This window comes from Bubalus bubalis, chromosome 11 (assembly GCF_019923935.1).
Source record: "Bubalus bubalis isolate 160015118507 breed Murrah chromosome 11, NDDB_SH_1, whole genome shotgun sequence".
Lineage (NCBI taxonomy): Eukaryota > Metazoa > Chordata > Mammalia > Artiodactyla > Bovidae > Bubalus > Bubalus bubalis.
This window is the reverse complement of record NC_059167.1, coordinates 93500163-93525941: the sequence shown is the minus strand read 5'-3', so window position 1 is coordinate 93525941 and position 25779 is coordinate 93500163. Positions and strand designations below refer to the sequence as shown.

The following is a 25779-nucleotide window of genomic DNA, read 5'->3' as shown; positions in this document are numbered from 1 at the left end:
GAAACAATGGAGGTTGAAAGATAAAAAACTAAATCCAACAATAAAAGAATTCAGTAAAGAAGCAAAATATAAAATCACAATACAGAAAATCAATAGCTAGCTTTCTTCTATACCAATGTAACAAGTTCAACCATACAATGTTAATGCAATTTCGATTTACAACAGCATTCAAGAAGTAAGCCTAATGATAAACCTAATTCTTAAACCAACATTTAACTCAATTAGTAGTCCCCGTCTCACCACTCTTCACAGAGTACATGCTGGCCATTCTGAAACAATACTTTATCTGCATTCCAGGGCTGAGTGAGTGAGTGTGGTGGATAATGTAAGTCACATTTCTAAATGCTGGAAAAGGAAGTTACAAACATTGACATGAAAAGGCAGAACACTGGAGAACCGTGTACTTCTGCTCTGAAATTACAGAATTCAGTATGAACTACTCCCGCTTCATATGGGCAGAAAACAGATGTAGGTTCTTTCCTAATTAAAAAAAAATAAACATATCCTATATATACTTTAGGGCAGGTAGTACCTCACAAATGACAAGACAGTCAACGCTCCCAAAGGACCTATCTACCTATGACCAGAGCATGACACACACCATTTGGGAAGTAAAACATTGAAAATAACAGTAAATACCTAATTACCTGCACCAAGAATATAGCAAATTAATGCTCACAATTATTCAACAAATATTAAATATCTACTATTAACGAGTACAATATTTTTTCTATCGTATTTTGGAAATAAATACAAAATACAGGGTCAGAACCCAGACATTCTAAATTTACAAAGAATGTGTATTCTTTATATCCCTTTTTGAGTCGTTTGTTTCTTATTAATCTCCTTTCACGGTGTCAGGCACTGTGCTAAGGATTTTATATACAATAACTTTCTCAACACAAACAAAAACTTTATAGATTGGAAATTATAAGGCCTAAAAATTTGGAAGCTGAAACTTATGAAGGCTTAACATAGCTACTGTGCAGTCGCGTAGGTCGAGTCTGACTCTCTGGGACCCCATGGGCTGCGGCCACCAGGCTCCTCCACCACGGGCTTCCCAGGCAGCACTGCAGTGCACTGTCACTCCCTTCTCTAGGAGAGAAGGGGGTGTTTCCCGCTGCTCTAGAGGAACTTCCCGACCCAGGGATCGAACCCGCCTTTCCTGCATTGCAGCTGGATTCATTACCTCTGAGCCACCAGGGAAGCCCCTAATACATAGCTAATATGTGGTAAAACTTTAGGCTCAAATACAATTCTGTTTAATTCCAAAGGAGACAGTTGTTACCCATGACATGTTACATCTTGTTTGAAAAGACATGCACATATTATATATGGAGATTTCATTTCTAGGCCAAGAAACTAATTTCTTTAGCTTATTATGTAGCAGAAATCATGGCAAACTACCTTAAAATAAAGGATCTGTTTCTTACAGATCTTAGTATTCTTCACAGTACTTGGCAAATGTCTTCAAGACAGAAGAAACTGAATTTTTTTTTTTATTATTACTAAAATCAAGTTATCCACAATATCAATAACATTGATTTTGTATTTGGGTCTAGAAGCATATAATAAGTATGCCATACAAAAGACAAAAAGGAATCAAATTTCTTTTCTCTGTCTTCATTATGCCAACCACTACAGAAGAAATAAAGATTCCTGCTACATTATTGACTAAAAAATTTGCTGTCTAGTCTCCAAGTATGCTGCTACTGCTGCTAAGTCACTTCAGTCGTGTCTGACTCTGTGCGACCCCATAGATGGCAGCCCACCAGGCTCCCCCGTCCCTGGGATTCTCCAGGCAAGAACACTGGAGTGGGTTGCCATTTCCCTCTCCAATGCATGGAAGTGAAAAGTGAAAGTGAAGTCGCTCAGTCGTCTCCAACTCTTAGCGACCCCATGGACTGCAGCCCACCAGGCTCCTCCGTCCATGGGATTTACCAGGCAAGAGTACTGGAGTGGGGTGCCATCGCCTTCTCCGAGTCTCCAAGTATAGTCTCAGGTAAATACAGTAGTTTCAAAAATACATAGTGAAAAATATCACTAAAGAGTTATCATACACAATATATACACTGGATATTAAAAAAAAGTAGTGAAGGGGGAATAACAAACAAAAAAAGACATGAGACATAGAAAAACATAATGGTAGCTATAAATCAACTATATTATAGTAAGAAGTAATGTCAATGGATTAAACCATCTAAACAAAAAGCATATGTAGTCAGACCAGAGTAAATATCAAGATCCAACTTTATACAGACCTCAGGAGACACACATTAGATTAAAAAATACCAACAGGTTGAGAGTAAAAAGAAGGAAAAAGTATATCATGTAAACAGCAATTGTAAGAAAGTTGTACTTAAACAGGACAAAGTCGAATTTAAAAACTGTTATGAGAGATTGAGACATTTTATAAAGACAAAAGGAAGGTAAAAACAATTATAAGTACATTCTGCTTATTTAACTTATATGCCAAGTACATCATGAGAAAAGCTGGGCTGGAAGAAGCACAAGCTGGAATCAAGATTGCCGGGAGAAGTATCAATAACCTCAGATATGCAGATGACACCACCCTTATGGCAGAACGTGAAGAGGAACTAAAAAGCCTCTTGATGAAAGTGAAAGAGGAGAGTGAAAAAGTTGGCTTAAAGCTCAACATTCAGAAAACAAAGATCATGGCATCTGGTCCCATCACTTCATGGGAAATAGATGGGGAAACAGTGTCAGACTTTATTTTTCTGGGCTCCAAAATCACTGCAGATGGTGGTTGCAGACATGAAATTAAAAGACGCTTACTCCTTGGAAGCAAAGTTATGACCAACCTAGGTAGCATATTGAAAAGCAGAGACATTACTTTGCCAACAAAGGTCCATCTAGTCAAGGCTATGGTTTTTCCTGTGGTCATGTATGGATGTAAGAGTTGGACTGTGAAGAAAGCTGAGCACCGAAGAATTGATGCTTTTGAACTGTGGTGTTAGAGAAGACTCTTGAGAGTCCCTTGGACTGCAAGGAGATCCACCCAGTCCATCCTAAAGGAGATCAGTCCTGAGTGTTCAATGGAAGGACTGATGTTGAAGCTGAAATTCCAATACTTTGGCCACCTCATGCAAAGAGTTGACTCATTGGAAAAGACTCTGATGCTGGGAGGGATTAGGGACAGAAGAAGGGGACAACAGAGGATGAGATGGCTAGATGGCATCACCAACTCGATGGACATGGGTTTGGGTAGACTCCAGAAGTTGGTGGTGGACAGCGAGACCTGGCATGCTGCGGTTCATGAGGTCGCCAAGAGTCGGACACAACTGAGCGACTGAACTGAACTAATGCACCAAATATCAGAGTTCCTAAATACACAAAGCAAGCAGGGACAGAACTGACAGCTCTATAGTTAACAGTAGACTTCAATACTCCACTTTTAATGAGCCACAAGAAGGAAGATCAATAAAGAACAGAAGACTTGAACAACACTATAAACCAATGAGACCCAAAAGACATCTATAGAACACACCACCCAAAGGCCAGCAGAATATACATTCCTCTCAAATACACACTGAGCATTCTCCAGGACAGACCGTATACTAAGCCATATATTAACAGCCATAGTCTGGCTTCGCTGGTGGCTCAGATGGTAAAGAATCTGCCTGCAATACAGGAGACTTGGGTTCGATTGCTGGGTCGGGAAGATCCCCTGGAGAAGGTCATGGCAACCCACTCCAGTATTTTTGCCTGGAGAATTCCATGATCAGAGCAGCCTGGCAGGCTCCAGTCCATGGGGTCGCAAAGAGTCGGGCACGACTGAGCGACTGAGCACAATACGAGGCTAGTGGCTGCTATATTGGCTTCTATAAACAGATATGCATGCAACTGGGTGATATCTTCCTAAAATGAGCTGGAATCCTTTTTTTGAATAGTTTTGAGCCATACCTGTGGGTGCAGAGGACTCCACCAAAAGATACCATTACACCAGCTCCTCCAGAGGTCTGCTCATAGATCCCATGCATTGCCATTATTTCTAGATCTCATTATTATGTCACTATACATAAAGAATAAGAGTGGGATAGGAAGGAGGAAGAGACACGTACATTTCCAAAAGATGGGGAATTTGCTCAGTACTAACCAGCCAATAAAACAGTGTTATACATATGAAAACATTTTAGTATCTAAGAAAAAAAATAACACATTTATAATACTAAAACACACTCCTCTATTTTTCATTATCTCTTTAATACTGAATACATTATAAAACAATTATTTGTTTTCAACTGATTCAGCCTTTAAAAATCTTAGTAAATCACTGTTTAAAATAAAAAAAAGTTGGCCTTAAAAGCAGTCGACAATTTAGCCACAGGTTAAAGAAAGAATTGTCTTTCCCCAACTTGCTCTTCTTCAGACTCTCATGAAGAAATATGTAACAAACTAAAATTTCAAATGGAACTTTTCTCTTTACCTGGACATTTTTATTTTTCAAGATTTTAATGAGCTCCATTAATATTTATATAATTTCAAAATCTATTTGTTGTTGTTCTGTCACTAAGTCATGTCTGCCTCTTTGCACTACATGGACTACAGCATACCAGGCTTCCCTGTCCTCCACTATCTCCCAGAGATTGCTCAAATTCATATCCATTGAGTCAGTGATGCTATCTAACCATCTCATCCTCTGCTACCCTCTTCTCTTTTAGCTCTCAATCTTTCCCAGCATCAGGGTGTTTTCCAATGAGTTGGCTCTTCGCATCAGGTAGTCAAAGTATTAGAGCTTCAGCTTTAGCATTAGTCCTTTCAATGAATATTCAAGGTTTATTTTCTTTAGGATTGATTGGTTTGATCTCCATGCAGTCCAGAGGACTCTCAAGAGTTCTCCAGCCCCACAGTTTCAAAGCATCAATTCTCTGGCACTCAGCCTTTTTTATGGTCCAAGTCTCACATCTATAAGAACTACTGGAAAAAAAACATAGCTTTGACAATACAAACTTTTGTTGGCAAAGTGATTTTTCTACTTTTTAATACATTATCTAGGTTTGCCATAGCTTTCCTTCCAAGGAGCGTCTTTTTATTCTATAAGAATTATTATGTCATATATATGATAGTAAAATAATATTATATAAATAAAGCACAATTTTATTGGACATGAAAAGATATTACTTACTGTGCTTTTATCCTTCAGAAGTTTTTCAATTATTTCAATTAACATTTCTTTCTGCTCTGGATCAAGGCTAAAATATAAAAAGAAAAAACTTACATTAATTTTTTTTCTTTATTTCTAACTTTAAGTAAGGCTAATCATTTCAAGAATACGAAAAATTTTTAAAGTTGGGGGGAGAAAGAGACTTTAGATAGAAATAAACAGAAAACAAATTTAAAGTGGAATGAGTTGACTTTTCCTATTCTATCTAAAGTTGCTCATATTAATTAAACCCAGATATCAAAACCATTAAGAAAATAGTTAAAGAACAAAACTACTTCTTAAAATGAACTTGAAAACCTCAAGAAAGTAATTACAGTTAGTTAAACCACAAAATCTTTTTTTAACTAGGGGGAAATAACAAAATAGGAATCATTTTTGACCATGGATACCTAACCGTCAAAAAGAAACACATAGAAATTTCCAAATAAAAATTCTCTATCATTCTAGTTTACTAATGGAGACATGCATAATAAAACCTGACATCTAAAACCAAAAAGTATAAACAAAGGCTCACATATGTATAGAAATGACAGATGCATCATAATACCAGCTTTATATACCCAAAAAATTTCTTCCTAGCACAGAATTCAATTGTTCATTCACTTTGAAACTAAACAATGAGCCTACAAAGAGAAGTAAGACAATCTAGTACAGACAGTCCCAGATATAATCTTAAGACATAATGGTGCTATAGATAAGGGACTATGGGGATAGGGAACACTGATGAAGGTAGGAAGGTTGTGGAGGGCTTCTTTTGGGATGCGACATCTCAGATGAATCTTAAAACAGCTTTAGAGCTGGAAAAAGTAGGAAATATTCTAGGTAGAGACTAAAAAGGAAAAAGAGATGGTAATGAGATAAGAAGCATTTTATGGAGAGGACTAATAGGCAGTACTGAGCTACTAGACTGTAAATTCAAGACAGAGAGAGGTAACATGGAGCCCAGTGATTGGCTTTAAACTGTCATAGTGAGCTTTGAATGGAGAAGGAAATGGCAACCCACTCCAGTGTTCTTGCCTGGAGAATCCCAGGGACGGCAGGGCCTGGTGGGCTGCCATCTATGGGGTCGCACAGAGTCAGACACGACTGAAATGACTTAGCAGCAGCAGCAGCAGCAGTGAGCTTTGATCTTATTTTGTAAGTTAATAAATAGAAAGGATAAAGACTACGAAGCATGAGTTGACTTTGACAATTAACCTAAGAAAATGAGTTTCACTTTTCATAAACATTATATAAGTTTATTATTGACCATTATAATTATCTGATTTATAATTACCCTGGAGGAGGGCATGGCAACCCACTCCAGTATTCTAGCCTGGAGAATCCTATGGACAGAGGAGCCTGGTGGGCTACAGTCCATAGGGTCACAAAGAGTCTCACTACTGAAATGACTAAGTACATAATTATCTAAACACTCAAAATTTTTAATTGTTTCAAATTCCACTCTCCCTTCTCTAATCTTTCCTAACTAATCCCATTTCTATTTTACTTTAAGAAACCCTATATGACAATCTCTGAGCTCTACCCTATCAAAGGCACTGTCATTGTGCCTTTATATATCCATAATTCATTATTTAGCAATACCTTACTTTAATTATAGATTGCTTTAATTATTTGGCATATGTTTGATTATTTCCCCTCAAAATGTGATAGTACATCCTCTAACATTTTCATACATCTTATGCATATAGCACCACACCAAAAACACAAAATGATCTTGATAAAAGCTCGTGAAATAAATGGTAACTGAAAATAATACCAAATTATGAAAGATAATAATTCTTTTATATAAGCATTATATATTCTACAGAGATTAAGGTACCATATATATATGTATATATGTCTATAATATAATTATACCATATACAATATATATATCACATAAATATAGTATGGTGCTATATTTAAAAATCAGTATTTAAACAGTATTTAATAAAACGGCTCTGGAAAAGCAAGCAAGGAAGGGAATAGCAGGACCAAAGATGGATGAAAGGGTAACAAAGTGAGCTGAGAAGATAACAAGCTTTAGACTCTACCCTACAATAAATAAGAGGAAAAAAATCTTAATTTTCTAATAACATAAACGTATGTATAATGAGAAAAACTGTATAAATGATAATTCAATATCTGATTATTTTTAAGTTATAAAATCCATAAAATATCACTGTCCCTAACAGGGTTACAAGTAGAAACCCTGCAAAGGCTCCCAAAATAACCAAAATAAAATAGAAGATGTATAAAGAATATTTGTGGGCAAGGAGAAAGAAACATGGTCACTGAGTTTACTTACTCAGTTTAAGGTCAGACTATTATATGAGCGAAAAAAATATGCCTCCGTGGGCTTTAACATTCCATGCAACATTAGGGATGTTTGGTATTATTTATAAAGTACCAACCTGTACAGTTTTTGTATTGCATGGGCTGCATTCTTCCTAACGTATGGTGATAAGTCAGCAGAAGCTTCCTTAATGGCAAGCATCATAATAGGTACAATAATTGGCACTCTAATACTTGACAGAACTCTCAAAGCACTTGCACGAATTAGTTGATTTGGGTCCTAAAAATAGTACAAAAATATTCATCAAAATTTCAAGTTTGCAATATTTCAAACACATCATTATGACAGAGTTAACAGGTGCTTATAGGATATAACACAACAATAGCAAAAAAGAAAAAAAGCTACTTAATTGAAAATAAATAACCAGTATATGAAAGTGGCTAAGGAAAAAGAGAAATAAAACGTTTCTTTCTCTGAATAATGTTTTAACAAGCAAAGTAATGTTTTTAGTTCTACTTGATCATATATTACCAAACATGCAGGTTTTTAGAGTTCATAATAATAAAATGCTGCAGGTCGTTAGTTTTATCTGAAAAAAAAAGTCACGCCCCCTCTTTGTATACTTTCTACAAGTTAGTGTAATGATGAAGAGTTCTCTGATGCACAATAATGATTACATTGAACATAAAGGAACATACAAGGCAAAGCCCAGTTGATTATATAAATTATTTTCCTAGGGTATTGAATAGGCACAGTGAGAGGCCTTTTAACTCTTTCAAAACATGACTGCACTATTGAGTGGATTATTGCTCCACTTCTTTAAATGACACACCTTCAACTGTGCAGAAATGCTGCAGCTATCTGCCTGCTCACTCTACCATTTACCTTCAGAGCTCGCTGAAAAGTGCTTATGGACAAGAGGGCCAGATCCTGCTGCTCTTCAGCGTAACGGACCAGGTAAACATACACTAACTTCTTGATCTGTGAAAAAGAAAAAACCATTTAATCCTAGCCAGAGTGAAAACTAAACATTCAATACTGTCTATACAAAAATCCATTCTCAACTTTCCTAAACTAAGTAACAGAACCTGCTCATAGGCTACATTGTAAAATAAAGATAATACAAGATAATTAATAGAAACAGAAAAAGTTTGTGAAGTAAGGATTTTACTAATCTAATCTGTAACAGCAACATCCTATCAAAGTGTCCTTCCTCTTGAAGGGGAAAAAAAGTTCCTGAGCAAAACTTATACAAGAGTATTAAAACATTAACTAAACTGCAAAAGTATTTTCAAAATGAGGGATACAAATAGTATAAGGAACTTGGGTTCTGTCCACTAACCAACATATGGTATGGGAACTTACATTTGCTCATCTGTCAAAAGGTGCTGAAACACAATTCTGATTCTATGATAAAATTCAGATTCCAAAAGACATTACATGATATTTTCAGCTCCAGAAGAATGTGTGACAACAGCATTAATTTAATGTAATAAAAATTCCAGACGGATGGAAGTGTGTTATGAAAACTGTTTTCAAAGGCAATTAAATCACTACATTTATAACAAAATTATGATGAGCAGAAAAATTAACCAAAAATTGAAATCTGAGTTGAAATTCATCAACTGCTTCCTTATGACACTGCTTTCAGCTTGTATCTCCCTTTTCAAATATCTTCAGATACCACTGCCTGATTAATTTTCTGATATATTTCCACAGTACATATCTAAAGGTTTATGCAATGTTCAAAGAGCATGGGAAAGAAGGGGAAGTAGCTAGAAACAGCTGGAATCGATGCTGAAAAGGAAAACAATGCTAAACTGGGCCATATTTTACATCATAGGAACCAATCTGGATTTCTTTAGGGACAACTGTCAGGGCTTCCCTGGTGGCTCAGATGGTAAAGAATCCACCTGCAACGGGGGAGACCTGAGTTGGATTCCTGGGTTGGGAAAATCCCCTGGAGGAGGTAATGGCAACCCACTCTAGCATTCTTGCCTGGAGAATCCCATGGACAGAGAAGCTTGGCGGGCTATATCGTCCATGGGTTCGCAGAGTAGGACACGACTGAGCAACTAGGCACAGCACGGCCGTGGCCTTCTCGCCCTGATGTTTCAGCTACTCTTGACACAGACAGCACAGTTCTGGGTTCCTTCACCATCCTGTTTGCTCCCTTCTGAATTCACCCCAATTTGCCTATGTTCTTTTCAGTGTGGCACTCCAAGCTACAAATGAAGTCTAAGCAAGACAAACTAGTTAAGATTTTGTTCCAGATGAGGTGCTTCTACTGAGACAACTAATTCTTGATTAAAACCATATACTTTTTCCAAATGTACTACTGACTGACTCAATCGACACTTGAATAATTGGCCTAGTGAGATCTTTTAAAAGGAGGACAGTATCTTACACATACCTATAGAAATTTTCAACAACTTAAATTCAATCCATCATGGCACCCTCCTCAGATAATTTTAGCTCTTAATCTATAATCCAACCTACTTTACTATTCTTCACAATTTCAGGAACAAGAGTGAAAACTTGATGAACATACTTTCTATATCTTCATTATTACTAATAAAAATGCTAAACACATCATTTCAGAGTAATATCAATTTGTCTGTACTATCTTGACAGGGTTATAGGTGAAATTAACAAAAAACATATGTCCAGTTACTCTTCAGTGTTGAATAGACCCACAGAATCTTAAAAACGAAACCTAATATATAATACAGCCCATACTGTATGTAAAACCTACTCAATACAGCCCATAATCTTCCCTTTCCAGTCAATCAGAAACAGTCCTCAAATATAACTTGATTTTGTCTCAATCTCCACTTAGTTTATCATCCTTTTTTCTCTCAAGTTCTACTAATCAGAATCTTCCATAAAAGCAAACATTAAACAATAAAATTTCCACTAGTAGGGGAACAGTAAAAAAAATTACGGTATATCCACATAACATTGTATTATGTGGCCATTATATATAATTAAGTGAATCTATATTGGACATTGAAAATATATCCTTGTAAAAATTTTTAAGGATGCAAAACAGTATGTATTTTATGATCTCACTACTGTATTAATAGAAAATACACACACATATGCTGTATTTTATCAGTCTTAGGGTACACCATCAATTTGTAAGATGTACCATAATTTCATGGACCACAAGAAAGGTACAAAACCTCCGACAATTTTAAGTCATCCTCAATTGTAAAGATAAGTCCCAGCTGTATAAACTTTAAAATAGAAAACACACGTCTTAAACCAGACATAATATGGTAATGATAGCAAATAGTTATATACTTAACTATGTGTCAGGCACAGTTCTAAATGTTTTATTTAGATTAATTAATTTTATATTCCCAACTCAATGAATAGACATTATCATTTCTATTTTACAGGTGAAGAAACTGAAGCACAGAGAGGCTAAGTAACTTGAGCAACATGGAAATCTATTAAACGAAGAACCAAGATTCAAAGCGGTTAAGCATAAAAGTTAAAAACATTACACAGTAAAGCGTTAGCAGTGACTGTCTTTGGGTAATGGTATTAACCAGTGACCTTCACTCTTTACATCTTTCTATATTATTTAATTTTTTTACAACAAATATTAAGTTTATACTCATAAACCAATAGAGACATTTTCACTTCAGGGGTGAATCTCATCTTTCCAGACAACCCTCCAACACCAAAATAATAGTACTTTTTCTGATTTTAAAAGTATTTGAAGTTTTCATTATAAACAATCTGAAACAACGTATTTTTAAGTTCCCACACTCCTCTAAGATGGCTTTTCTATAGCGTTGGCAACATGTACCCACCAGAACTATTTTAAATGAGTTCAACAGACAAAAACTCAGCTAAATAAGTTTTTGCATGTCAACCGAACTGTGACAGCCCCTTGCTGTTGAACATTAGCCAAACAGGAACAAATTCACTCCAAAAAAAACAAAAACAAAAACACACCTTGGCATGTCAATCAATCAAAAGCAGATCTCACCCAAATGCCCACTCATCCACAGATGATACCAACCCACTCAAGCCCCTTCAAGTCCATGAAACCTTCAAATGATCATTGAATCAAGTGATTTCACATAAGAATACAAAAAATGGGTTCCAAAATTAAATGATACTAGTATCCAAGACCCCCCCAGACAGCCATTTTGCTTTTTTGCATTTCTTTTCCATGGGAATGGTCTTGATCCCTGTCTCCTGTACAATGTCACGAACCTCATTCCATAGTTCATCAGGCACTCTATCTATCAGATCTAGGCCCTTAAATCTATTTCTCACTTCCACTGTATAATCATAAGGGATTTGATTTAGGTCATACCTGAATGGTCTAGTGGTTTTCCCTATTTTCTTCAATTTAAGTCTGAATTTGGCAATAAGGAGTTCATGGTCTGAGCCACAGTAAGCTCCTGGTCTTGTTTTTGCTGACTGTAAAGCAAAGGAGAAAAGGCAAGATATAAACATCTGAATGCAGAGTTCCAAAGAATGGCAAGAAGAGATAAGAAAGCCTTCTTCAGCGATCAATGCAAAGAAATAGAGGAAAACAACAGAATGGGAAAGACTAGGGATCTCTTCAAGAAAATCAGAGATACCAAAGGAACATTTCATGCAAAGATGAGCTCGATAAAGGACAGAAATGGTATGGACCTAACAGAAGCAGAAGATATTAAGAAGAGATGGCAAGAATACACAGAACTGTACAAAAAAGATCTTCACGACCCAGATAATCACAACGGTGTGATCACTGACCTAGAGCCAGACATCCTAGAATGTGAAGTCAAGTGGGCCTTAGAAAGCATCACTACGAACAAAGCTAGTGGAGGTGATGGAATTCCAGTTGAGCTATTCCAAATCCTGAAAGATGATGCTGTGAAAGTGTTGCACTCAATATGCCAGCAAATTTGGAAAACTCAGCAGTGGCCACAGGACTGGAAAAGGTCAGTTTTCATTCCAATCCCAAAGAATGGCAATGCCAAAGAATGCTCAAACTACCGCACAATTGCACTCATCTCACACACTAGTAAAGCAATGCTCAAAATTCTCCAAGCCAGGCTTCAGCAATAGGTGAACCGTGAACTTCCTGATGTTCAAGCTGGTTTTAGAAAAGGCAGAGGAACCGGAAATCAAATTGCCAACATCTGCTGGATCATGGAAAAAGCAAAAGAGTTCCAGAAAAACATCTATTTCTGCTTTATTGGCTATACCAAAGCCTTTGACTGTGTGGATCACAATAAACTGTGGAAAATTCTTCAAGAGATGGGAATACCAGCCCACCTGATCTGCCTCTTGAGAAACCTATATGCAGGTCAGGAAGCAACAGTTAGAACTGGACATGGAACAACAGACTGGTTCCAAATAGGAAAAGGAGTTCGTCAAGGCTGTATATTGTCATCCTGTTTATTCAACTTATATGCAGAGTACATCATGAGAAACGCTGGACTGGAAGAAACACAAGCTGGAATCAAGACTGCCAGGAGAAATATCAATAACCTCAGATATGCAGATTACACCACCCTTATGGCAGAAAGTGAAGAGGAACTAAAAAGCCTCTTGATGAAAGTGAAAGAGGAGAGTGAAAAAGTTGGTTTAAAGCTCAACATTCAGAAAACAAAGATCATGGCATCTGGTCCCACCACTTCATGGGAAATAGATGGGGAAACAGTGGAAACAGTGTCAGACTTTATTTTGGGGGGCTCCCAAATCACTGCAGATGGTGACTGCAGCCATGAAATTAAAAGACGCTTACTCCCTGGAAGGAAAGTTATGACCAACCTAAATAGCATGTTCAAAAGCAGAGACGTTACTTTGCCAACAAAGGTTCGTCTAGTCAAGGCTGTGGTTTTTCCTGTGGTCATGTATGGATGTGAGAGTTGGACTGTGAAGAAGGCTGAGCGCCGAAAAATTGATGCTTCTGAACTGTGGTGTTGGAGAAGACTCTTGAGAGTCCCTTGGACTGCAAGGAGATCCAACCAGTCCATTCTGAAGGAGATCAGCCCTGGGATTTCTTTGGAAGGAATGATGCTCAAGCTGAAACTCCAGTACTTTGGCCACCTCATGCGAAGAGTTGACTCATTGGAAAAGACTCTGATGCTGGGAGGGATTGGGGGCAGGAGGAGAAGGGGACGACAGAGGATGAGATGGCTGGATGGCATCACTGACTCGATGGACGTGAGTCTGAGTGAACTCCGGGAGTTGATGATGGACAGGGAGGCCTGGCGTACTGCGATTCATGGGGTCGAAAAGAGTCGTACACGACTGAGCAACTGATCTGATCTGATCTGAGTATCCAAGATGGTAACCAAATGATCCAAATATACCCAATGCTTTCGATTATATTTAAATGGATATATAAAATCTTTAAATTCTTAAATCTCAGTTTAAGAAGCACTTATTATTTTCTCCCCAACCAGATTTTAAAATTCCTAAGATTACAACAGCACCAAAAAGGAGCCAACATTTGCTGGTTGACTGATCTGTACCAATTTAAACATATCAAATCAACACAAGATTTTAAATAAGATATTTTTCAAATCTTGGAATGAATGTGAGGTTATTTAGTACAGGCACCATAGCCTGGCACCCAGTAAGAGCCCAATAATAATCAGCTGAATGAAACATCACAGCCCAGTGAGAGAGAGGGCGGGGGGGGACATTTCCTATTAGATTGCTATATCTAACTTACCATCAATAGTTATAATTCATGAAACAGATGTTTAAAAGGACATCAACACACTGTTAGAAAACAACAGGTATTAAGAAGATTGCCTCCAAAGTCTTTAACTTGTGGGTTTTTTAAAGAAAATTAATCATTTAAAATACTCTTTCTCTTCACCAATTATATTCAGATCTCAGTCTACAGTTCTCAGCAAAGTGTGGAAACAAGAATGGGTTGGGTCCACACCCACCTCCTCATCTTCTTGGGATTTATTTCTCAGCAACATCTTTTATTTACCTAACTGTAAGCCAGCTCTTAAAGCTGAATTATAAACTCCAAAATATATCTAGTATATATACTGTCAACACTGATACGTTCAAACCACAACTGAGCTAGCAGGCATTGCTATAATTACTCACCATTGGACAAGGATTTTTATGACTGTTATAGCAAAAAGCATAACAATATTAAATCACAGAAGGTTGCAAAACACTAAATTTGTTCAAGTTCTGTTCTAAGAATCAATCAATATTGACCACAAGAGGCCTATGCACCGACTGGCTGCAGGTGTGCAGAGAAAGCCTACTTTCCCTGAAACCATTCTGTGACCAGAAATGGGAGTACTTAAAGCTTCGTGACTACTCCATTCTCTGATCAGTTACTTTCATTCAATGTTACAATACTCCTTGCTGTAAAGCTAATCACAGCAGAGCCCCAGTAGGCTGGAAGAACACAGGCAGATCTGTTTAATTAGCTTATCAATACTAGTGCATCAAACTTCATGAGTTATTGACTAAACCTTTGATTATTTCTGTAGTATAACCACTGATTGCTTACTAGGTCACTTTTGGTATCATTTGACATCGAATGGCTTATGACGTACACCTCAACTGTGTGTCTAAGGCAGCATGTACTTGTAAAAATGAAATTTTGTACTTGACAGCAATGAAACATCCATTTTCTGAACATAAATTTTAAGCAGCTTAGGTCAGTTTTTCCACATTAGAGGATTAAGCCTGTTTCCAAAAACTAACAGCATTTTAAGAGCAAAACAAACCTAGAACAAACAGATCAATACAGTAGTCCCCCTCTACCTGTGAGGGGTACGTTCCAAGACCCCCAGGAGATGCCTGAAACTATAGATGGTACTAAATTCCATACATACTCTGTTTTTTCCTACACACACATACTTATAATAAAGTTTAATTTGTAAATTAGCCACAGTATGAGGCTAACAATAACTAATAATAAAGGGAACAGCATAACAATATACTGTAATGGAAGCTGTGTGAATCTGGTCCCTCTCACTTACTGGACTGCACCTACCCTTCTTTTTGTGGTGATGGGAGATGATGAAATACCTGTGTGTAAAATGAAGTCAGGTGAATGAAGCTGGCACTGTGATACAGGGTCAGGCTGCTACTCACCTTCTGATGGTGCATCAGAAAGAGGATCATCCACTATGGGTGACCCTGGGATCACCGAGCACGACAATGTTGATGGTTAGATGTCAGGAGCAGATGTCATCAATGGCTGGGGACCCCAGAGAGAATGGCACAAAATTTCATCATACTAGTGGGAGAAGACAATGGCACCCCACGCCAGTACTGTTGTCCGGAAAATCCCATGGATGGAGGAGCCTGGTAGGCTGCAGTCCATGGGGTCGCACAGAGTCGGACACAACTGAAGTGACTTAGCAGCAGCAGCATGTGTTATAGTGAGGAATTTAAAACTTATGAACTGTTTATTGCTAGAATTTTCCATTTAATATTTTTGGACTGCAGCTAACCATGGGTAACTGAAATCGTGGAAAGTGAAACTATGGGGGAGAGGCAGAATTATATTTATAGGGACATTTCTGTTACAAATATTAGACAGCATATCAGAATCTGATTGTAAAGGATAAAAATGAATAGAAAAGTTCTACTCTTGATAATTGAACATTACAAATAGCTAACAGTACAGAATTTTCTATTTAAAACAAGACTCCTGGAAGTCCAGGAGGAACAAGTTACAGCATAACTTATTATCAACATCCAAGGACTTGGTCATTTCTAGCCATATCTAAAACATAAAAAATTTATATACCCAAATAGGCCGAAGACCTAAACAGACATTTCTCCAAAGAAGACATACAGATGGTCAGCGGGTGCACAGAAGAGTGTTCAACTTCACTAAACATTAGAGAAATGAAAATCAAAACTACAATGAGGTATCACCTCACTCTGATCAGAACAGCCATCACTTAAAAAAAAAAATCTACAAACAACAAATGCTGGAGAGTGTATGGAGGAAAGGGACCCCTCTTACACTGCTGGTGGGAATGTAAACTGGTGCAACCACTATGGAAAACAGTACAAAGCTTCCTCAAAACACTAAAAAAACAGTTGCCATGTTACGCAGAAATCGCACTCCCGGGCCTATACCCAGACAAAACCGTCATTTGAAAAAATACACCCATCCCTATGTTTTCAGTAGCACGATTCCCAATAGCCAAAACATGGAAACCACCTAAATGTCCATCAACAAATGAATGAACAAACAAGATGTGGTACATATATACAATGGAATACTTGTTGCTGTTCAGTTGCTAAGTTGTGTCCAACTCTTTGCAACCCCATGGACTGCAGCACTCCAGACTTCCCTGTCTTACACTATCTCCAGAGTGTGCTCAGATTCATGTTCACTGAGTCAGTGATGCTATCTAACCATTGCATCCTTTGCTGCCCTCTTCTTTTGCCTTCAATCTTTCCCAGCCGTAGGGGTCTTTTCCAATGAGTCGGCTCTATGCATCACGTGGCCAAAGTACTGGAGCTTCAGCTTCAGCATCAGTCCTTCCAATGAATATTCAGGGTTGATTTCCTTTAGGATGGACTGGTTTGATCTCCTTCCTGTCCAAGGGACTCTCAAGAATCTTCACCAGCACCACAGTTCAAAAACATCAATTCTTCGGGGCTCTACCTTCTTTACGGTCAAACTCTCACATCCATACATAACTACTGGAAAAACAACAGCTATGAATATACGGACCTTTGTCAGCAAAGTGATGTCTCTGCTTTTTAATATGCTGTCTAGGTTTATCATAGCTTTCCTTACAAAGAGCAAGCATCTTTTAATTTTGCCCCTGCATTCTCCATCCAATATTAATTTATCCTAGTTCTTAAGTTGGCAACAAGTATACAAGTGTTTTGATTTTAATTTACTCAAGTTAGTCAAGTTCATTCTACGATGCCTATTGCATTTGTGACCTTGCCCCTGCATTCTCCATCCACAGTAATTTTGGAGCCCAAGAAAATAAAATCTGTCACTGCTTTCACAATGGAATACTACTCCTTAAGTATAAGATTATACTTAAGAATGAGATAATACCATTTACTGATTCAATGGGCATGAACGTTGAGCGAACTCCAGCAGATGGTGAAGGACAGGGAGGCCTGACTTGCTGTAGTTCATGGAGCTGCAGAGAGCAGGACACAACTCAGCGACTGAACAATGGCAACAGCAGCATTCACAGCAACATGGATGGAGCTGGCAATCATCCTACTCAGAGAAGCAAGTCAGGAAAAAGGATAAATATGGTACAATATCACTTGCGTGTGGCACAAATGAACTTACCCAAGGAACAGAGTCACAGACACAGAGAACAGCCCTGTGGTTGCCCAGGGGGAGAGGGGGCTGGGGAAAGGATTAGAGATACAAACTGGTATACAGAATGGATAAGTAACAGGGTCCTGCTGCAGAGCACACAGAACTACATTCACCATCCTGTGAAAAACCATAATGGAAAAGAATATAAAAAACAATGTGTATATATATATATATATATAACTGAATCACTTTGCTGTACAGCAGAAACTGATACAGCAGTGTAAATCAACTCTCCTTCAATACAATAGAGTTAAAACAAATTTATACCAATGCCAGATACCTCCCAAAGGATAGCTAATACCAGATGATGATAAAAGGTCAAAGAAACTGAAGAAAAAGGAGGAAGGATTCAAACAGGAAGGATGGCTTTAAAACGGAATGACCTAAAATGGTTTCTGAAGCCAAGCTGCCTGGCTCTGGATTCTGACTGCCAGGCACTAGTGTGTGACCTTGCTCACATAACCTAATCTCTCTGCTACTCTGTCCTCATAATGAAAATACGGAAAATGAAAGAACCAGCTTCACTGGGCTGTTTGCGAGCATAAAGTGAGTTGTTATATGTAAGGCATTAAGACAAGCTTTACCCACAGCTCACAACTTTTCTAAGTGAAAGCCTGATTTTTTTCCCCAGCTACTTCAACGTTCTTAGACCAGAAATCATAAAACTAATGTACATATCAAATTAGGAGCTCAGACAGCTCAGATGGCATTGTCATACCACAAAAACAGTTTAATTAAATTATCAATTCAGAATTATACATCGTAACAAGCTCATAAATTGTACTTAATAAGTATCTACTAAACTAATCATAAGTAAACTTTGAAAATATTTTAAGATTACATGCTCAGTCTAGATTTATCCCATTAATTAGAATCTGAGAAAGAACAGTTCATCAACTTAAGTCCAATATTAATTTATCCTAGTTCTTAAGTTGGCAACAAGTATACAAGTGTTTTGATTTTAATTTACTCAAGTTAGTCAAGTTCATTCTACGATGCCTATTCATTTGTGCACAAAATTCATCTATCTGAAATATGTATTGTACTATCTAATAGAAAATGACATTACTTCAAAATGTATCTAAAAAGCAGGTTTAAAATTTTTATAGAATCTTTAAATTTGTATAATATAAATTATCCTACTAAAAAATTTAAGATGGCAGGAAAACATTTTATATACTGAAATGTACACTCTAAAAATCGTATAACATATACTTCACCACGCTTTTCCAGATTTCGAACATGCAAATGCAAATTATTTAAACTACTAGTTTCTCTTATATGAGAGATTAACGCCCAATCTATTGCATAGTGTCCAAATAATAGCTAAGAGTCTACATCATATCAACATTGTGTTTGAAATGAAATGTGACCTGGCCGATCTGTTTGTTTCACTTAAGCTAAAAACTCTAATCATCATTCTCAGGTCATGATTATTTTACGCACTCTATTTTTCTTGTTCCAAATACAATGTTTTCATTAGAAAATGCCTTGTTTTCCAAACTAGAAGTAATTAAGTACTGACTATAAAACTGCTAATGATATGCAGCTTACTTAATATATTCTGTAAAACCCCGTCACAGAACTCTGATATAAAGGATGGAAAAGAGAAAGAGAATTTTCAAGCATGTAAACCAGCTATAAATTGAAAATTCCTCATGGAAAGTAAGAAAAATTGAGAGTAATGTTTTCATTTGACTGATAACTTTCCATATATTTTAGGGTTTTAAAAATATTTCCAGATTATGATATAAAGCTATAACTTAGAAATAATAACTGAGAGATCTTATTTACCCTCCCTACCTTAACCACACAGAAAATCAGGGGGAATAAAATGAAACAAAAGTTTTCATATGTTGGACACCAGGCAGTACATTACTGTGAACCCTGCTGCTGCTGCTGCTGCTGCTGCTACGTCGATACAGTCGTGTCCGATTCTGCGCGACCCCATAGACGGCAGCCCACCAGGCTCCCCCATTCCTGGGATTCTCCAGGCAAGAACACTGGAGTGGGTTGCCATTTCCTTCTCCAACGCATGAAAGTGAAAAGTGAAAGTGAAGTCGCTCAGTCATATCCGACTCTTCGTGACCCCATGGACTGCAGCCCACCAGGCTCCTCCGTCCATGGGATTTTCCAGGCAAGAGTTCTGGAGTGGGGTGCCATTGCCTTCTCCGACTGTGAACCCTGAGAAAGGGGAAAAAGTCAAGGGAGCAACTCAAACAGAATCCAGAAAACTCACTGTGCCTCACTGTGCTGAGGAGACAGTGATCACAGTTCACACAGGCCAAGGGTGCCTGAGTTTGCCAAGCAGAATACCAAAGAGGAGGGAACTTCAGAGAAGGAAAGAACGCACTCTGGAGAGGAACAACATCAAACTGTGGGCTAGCACGGTCTTGCACATACGATGCAACTATCTGAAGCCAGACCAGAAAAACACAGGGAAGCAGCAGGCACAACAGACACCAAAGATCACAAAAAGCAAGGAAAAGCTCATGTTCTCACCAGCCAGAGAGAAAATATTTCATAAATACACCTATGACTGAGCAGAATCCTAAGGTACTGCTTTAGTAGTGGGCTTACATCAGTCTAGACTAAAAGTGTTTCTGTATCTTTTAGTAAACATTGAAAGTATGCTTTGACAAGTATCCTCCAATTAAAAATTTAAAAATACAAAAAAAAAAGAAAGGATAAGGTGGTAAGAAATTCGTATTTAGTGGACTAACTTGGAGATCTGATACAGCTACTGACTGTTTCTCAGAGTTTCTAAGCAGTTAAAAAACAACAGTATAAAATATCCAAAACAAGTATGCTTTGAAATAATCAAATGATCCACATAAACTTAACTGTGCATCACAAGAAAACTCAATGCAATTTAAAGAAAAATCAGGACAGTATGAATCATAACTGTGAGAAAAATCAATCTCCAGAAAAAGACTTAAAATGACAGAAATGACAGAACTAGCAGAGGGATGTTACAACTATTATAGATATGCTCCATATGGCCAACAAGGTAGACAAAAATATGAATATGCTGAAGCGATAACTGGAGGATATAAAAATGATCTCATTAAACATGTAGAAATGAAAAATACAGTAGCTGGTAAGATAACTATACTGAAGGGGAGTCACAACAGCTAGACACTACAAAAGGCAAGATGGGTTAGCCTGAGCACTTCTCAAGTGAAGCACAGGGAGAAAAGACCGAAAAAGGGACCTGTGCAACACTATCAATTAGTGTACTGTATGTCTGCTTGAAATACCAGAAGGAACGAAGACAAAAAAGACATATTTTTGAAAAACTAATGTCTAAAGTGTTTATCAATTTTAAGAAAATTATAAACCCACACGAGTTAGAAGCTCAACAAACCCCAAGCAGAATAAGCATGAAGAAAAATATGACAAGGTATACCACAGTAAAACTGAAAACCAGTGATAAAAAGAAAAATCTTAAAATCAACAGAGGAAAGAAAAGATAGCTTACACAGAGAGATAAGAGTGACAAGACACTTGGCATAAGAAGCCATGTAGGTCAGAAAACAATAAAATATTTTTTAAATACTAAAAGAAAAAGACAGTAAAGAACATAGAAATATACATTTTACTCAGCAAAGATGTTTTCAAATTGTATACAAAAAAAGAGAAAGACTTTTTTAAACAAAAGCTGAGAAAACTCATCAGCAGCAAAACAAGAAAAACATTAAAGAAATTCCTCTAGTCATTCAGGGAAAAAAATCCAGTCATTCATGGACTTACATGAAGGAATCAAAAGGGACATGAATGGTAAACAAACAAGGACAAATAAAAGACTTTGGGGGATGGGAAGGGGAGCTCATTTTTAAATCTCTTTAATAGATATATGGACTTGTGGTAATTTTGGAATAAAACCCCAGCAGAACAATCTCCCACATACAATTAAAAAACCAAGACATAATACAAAAAGCACTAAACTCCCTGGCAATGAAACAGAAACAAACAGATTCTTCTGGTATATAAAGTATGTGCAAAGATGGTAAGAAAAAGAGCTGCATGAACTAACGTCCCCATTTCCACGGTTTTCTGCTGAGGCTAAGTGAACAGTGAATGAAGTACAGGTGAAGGCACTGATGGACAAACCAGTCTCTCTGACAGAACCCAAAAGTGAACACAGCAACACCATGGCCACTGAAGAAAACAGGGGAATCCATAAAGTAGAGCCCGGAGATGGGCTCTTAAGCAGTCTCTAGCCACATCTCTGACTAACTTCTGAACCATGCAAGCTCAGAACAGACTCAAAGCAGCTCAGCAAAAAACAAAAGATATGAGATTAAGCTGCTGCCCATGCAACAGAATTTGAAATCTGAATCTAGGCAAAATAACTGCCTTCTAAAACAAAAACATCACCTATAGAATATAAAAGGATGCAGAATCTACATAATTTAATATTCATTATTTCAAAAGAAACAACCTAAATTACCCAACATAAGAAAAAGTAAAACAATGGAACATAAGCACACAAGAAAAGGAAATCAACAAATAAAAGCCTGAGGAAATGATACTGGAACTAGCAGACAAGGATTTTAGAGCTGGTGTTACACTTATTCTTAAGAAAAAGAAAATGTGCCCTCCATTAATATAGGATATAGGAAATCGCAGCAAGTAAACAAAGGATATAAAGGGATAAACTGAAATTCTAAAATGAAAAAATAGTTTTAATACTTTTAATATCTTAATTTCTAAAGTAAAAATGAATGTACTTAATTAAATGGAGTGAACAGAAGAATGAGTAAGCAAACTCAAAAACAGATGAGTAAGAATTATATAATATAAAGAATAAGAAAAAAATCTAAAAAAACCAACAAAGTTTCATACATTCTCAGATAAAAATTAAACAACATAACATATATGCAATTTTAATACCAGAAAGAGAAAAAAGAAGAGGGCAAATATTACCTGAAGAAATAATCGCCCCAAATTTTCCACTTTTGATCAAAGACAGGAACTTATAGGACTGAGGTGCTCAACACACACCAAACCAAATGAACACAAATAAGATCACACAAAGGTACAGTACAGTCAGATTACTCAAAGCCAAAGATAAAGAGTAAAAGATAAAGCATCAAGAGAAAAATCACAAATTATACAGGAAGATCAATGATCCAGTCATCAGAAACTTTACATAAGAAATTATGGACGGCAAAAGAATCTTCAAAGCATCTTTGTGTTGAAACAAAAAAAAACTATTAACCCAGAAGTCTACAACCAGTGAAACAATTCTTCAGGAATGAAGGCAAAATGCAAACATTTTCAGATAAAAGTAAGAGAATTCATTGCTAGCAGACCTCCACTACAGAAAAAGCCAACAGAAATTCTTCAGGCAGAATGATCTTGATACTGACAGAAATCTGAATCCTTAGAACTCAGAGAACACTGGATATGATAAATATCTGAATAAATGATAAATACTTTTTTCTGTTTTTTCTTTTAATTCCTTTTTATCACATAAGTATTTAAAGGAAAAACTTCACTCTCTTATGATGTTTTTAACTTATATAAACCTGGTAAGTTAATAACTAAAACATAAAAGACAATAGGGATATGAATATATACAGTTGCAAGATTTCTATACTTTATGTGAAGAAGTGCAACATTAAACATAACTGGACTGTGAAAAGCTAAGTGGATATAGCCAACACTAAGAAAAAAAAAATACAAAGTATGGGTTAAAAATAAAAACAAGAAAAATTTAACTGTCATTTCTTCCATTAAAAAAGAGGAAAAGAAGAAGAGAGGAAAAAAAAAAAAAAAAAACAAAGGAAACCAAAAAAAAGAAATGGTGTAATAGTACACTCAAATTCAACAACATCAATAAATACATCAAGTGTTAACAAAATAAACACTCCAATTACAAAACTGAGATGGAACTCCCCTGGTGCTACAGTGGCTAAGAATCCACCTGCCAGTGCAGGGGACATGGGTTCAGTCTCTGGTCTGGAAGATTCCACATGCCACAGGGCAACGAAACTTGTGCACATCTGTAACACTGAAGCCCGTGCGCCTACAGCCTGTGCTCTGCAACAAGAAAAGCCACTGCAATGAGAAGCCCACATACCGCAACTAGAGAACAGCCTGTCTAACGCAACTAGAGAAAGCCCATACACAGCAACAAAGAACTAGGACAGCCAAAAATAAATAAATTAATTAATTAATTAAAAAAACAAAAAAAACCACACCATTTGCTCAGATCAATCTCTATTTCTCTTCATTGAACTTTTCAATCCTACTCATCTTTCTCAACAGTTTCTACATGGGCTCATTCTATTTTTCTTTCACACTCTATCAGTCTCATATTAGTCCTTCTGATCTAATATTAATTACCTTGGCCTCAAAATTCTGTCAATCTCTCGACAGTTATACGGAGAGACCAATAATTGAAGGCCCCCACTACATCCTGCCTTCTGCTCACCTCCTGCTACACTGAGAAAGGGTCTATCAGAACTAACATGCTCCAGGAAAAGCACTAGATTTGGAGTCCTAACACCTGGATTCAGTCTCTGCCCTGATTAGGCCTGGACATACAGTACTTTAAAATCAAGTCCCAAGAGCAGAACTTCAACAAAACTAGCTTCTAAGAATACTTAGAAAGTTACCATCCTTAACCAAGGTGAAGTAATCTCAATTTTACTTTTCACATTCTCCAGGAAAATTCCAAGCTAAGATTATGTCTACTTTATATTCAATTCCACCTATTAAGATAATGGATATTTTATTTGTATCAAAAATCTAGTGACATTTAAATATCTTATGTTGTATTTCAAGGTAACTGAAAAGTATATGATTCTATCACACCAAAAGGAATCATAAAAATTATGAATCAAAACAGTACCTCAATATTTTTACTGGCCACATTCTTCACAACAGCAGGAAATAGTTCAGATGCATTTTTCCCTTTTGCAATCATCTGAGGAATAAAAGTAGAATATAAGAGCTCAAACTTTAAAAAAATTAGTCATTTGAAAACAAAACATAAATTCTACATACATATAATATTTAGAAGATAAGCTACAGAAACAAGTAAGCTATAGAATTAACAAGCTTAACTCTTTTTGAGTCATCTTACTTAGCCCAACTATCTGCACCAAAGAACAATCTCTTGTGAATCAATATAAATACACAAATACATAGACATATTAGGGAAGAAACACAGTAATTTAAGACATACAATATTTATAATAGATTTCTATGGTTAATGGCATTATAAACATTTTCAAATATTTGTACTCTATTTAACAAGTTCTTACATTAAAGATATAATACATTTGCAGTGGGGTGGGGGTGGAGAATAAATGTTATTCTAAACAAACTACAGTCATTCTTTCTCGTTTGTTTTTTTTTTTTAAATAGATTCCCCTACTTCTCCAACCATTTTCTTCAAAGCTCCCTTCACGAGGTCCTCTTCCTTTCCTCACTAAACTTAGGTGTACCACCATATTTTTTAAGAGAAAAAACAAGATTCAATTCACCCTCCTGCGTTAACTTCTAATTTTTTACAAAGATCTTTCCTATATACCATATCTAAGGATAAAAGGATATAAGGTGTTTAGTTTTATAAATTTACAAAAACATTTTATAAATACTATGTGACATTTTAAACAATAATAATCTCAGTTAATAATCTCTCAGAAGATTTTCTACATGACAGCTTTAGAAAACTCTAATATAAGCTAATCTTCATTTTCTATTTCTTTACCTGTGAAATTTCTTGTTTTGTGAAACCTTCTGAGGATTAAAGAAGGTTCATAAAGTGGTGCAGCTAAAGTATTTTTATGCGATTTTTACAATTTTCTTATCTGTAAAATAAGGAGAGAGGGATTCATGTTCTCTAGGATCCCTTCTTTCAGTCATTCAATAATTACCTAAGTCAGATATCCTCTTCTATGATACCCTATTCCAAGGCTTCCCCAGCTTTAGTCTACACAATGCTATTCAAAAAGATGTTACTACATGAAGGAGAAAAAAAAT

The 25779-nt window shown here is 36.6% G+C and overlaps 1 protein-coding gene across 1 annotated transcript in view; it reads right to left on the bottom strand.

Moving 5' to 3' along the window:
* AP3B1 (adaptor related protein complex 3 subunit beta 1) overlaps positions 1-25779 on the bottom strand; it is a 237333-nt gene that overhangs the window by 171487 nt on the left and 40067 nt on the right. The window contains exons 3-6 of the mRNA XM_006068949.4: positions 24644-24718; positions 8349-8444; positions 7582-7742; positions 5147-5213 (exon numbers count right to left, since the gene is read on the bottom strand). Coding sequence (XP_006069011.1) covers positions 5147-5213; positions 7582-7742; positions 8349-8444; positions 24644-24718 — 399 coding nt within the window. The remainder of the gene's footprint in view (positions 1-5146; positions 5214-7581; positions 7743-8348; positions 8445-24643; positions 24719-25779) is intronic.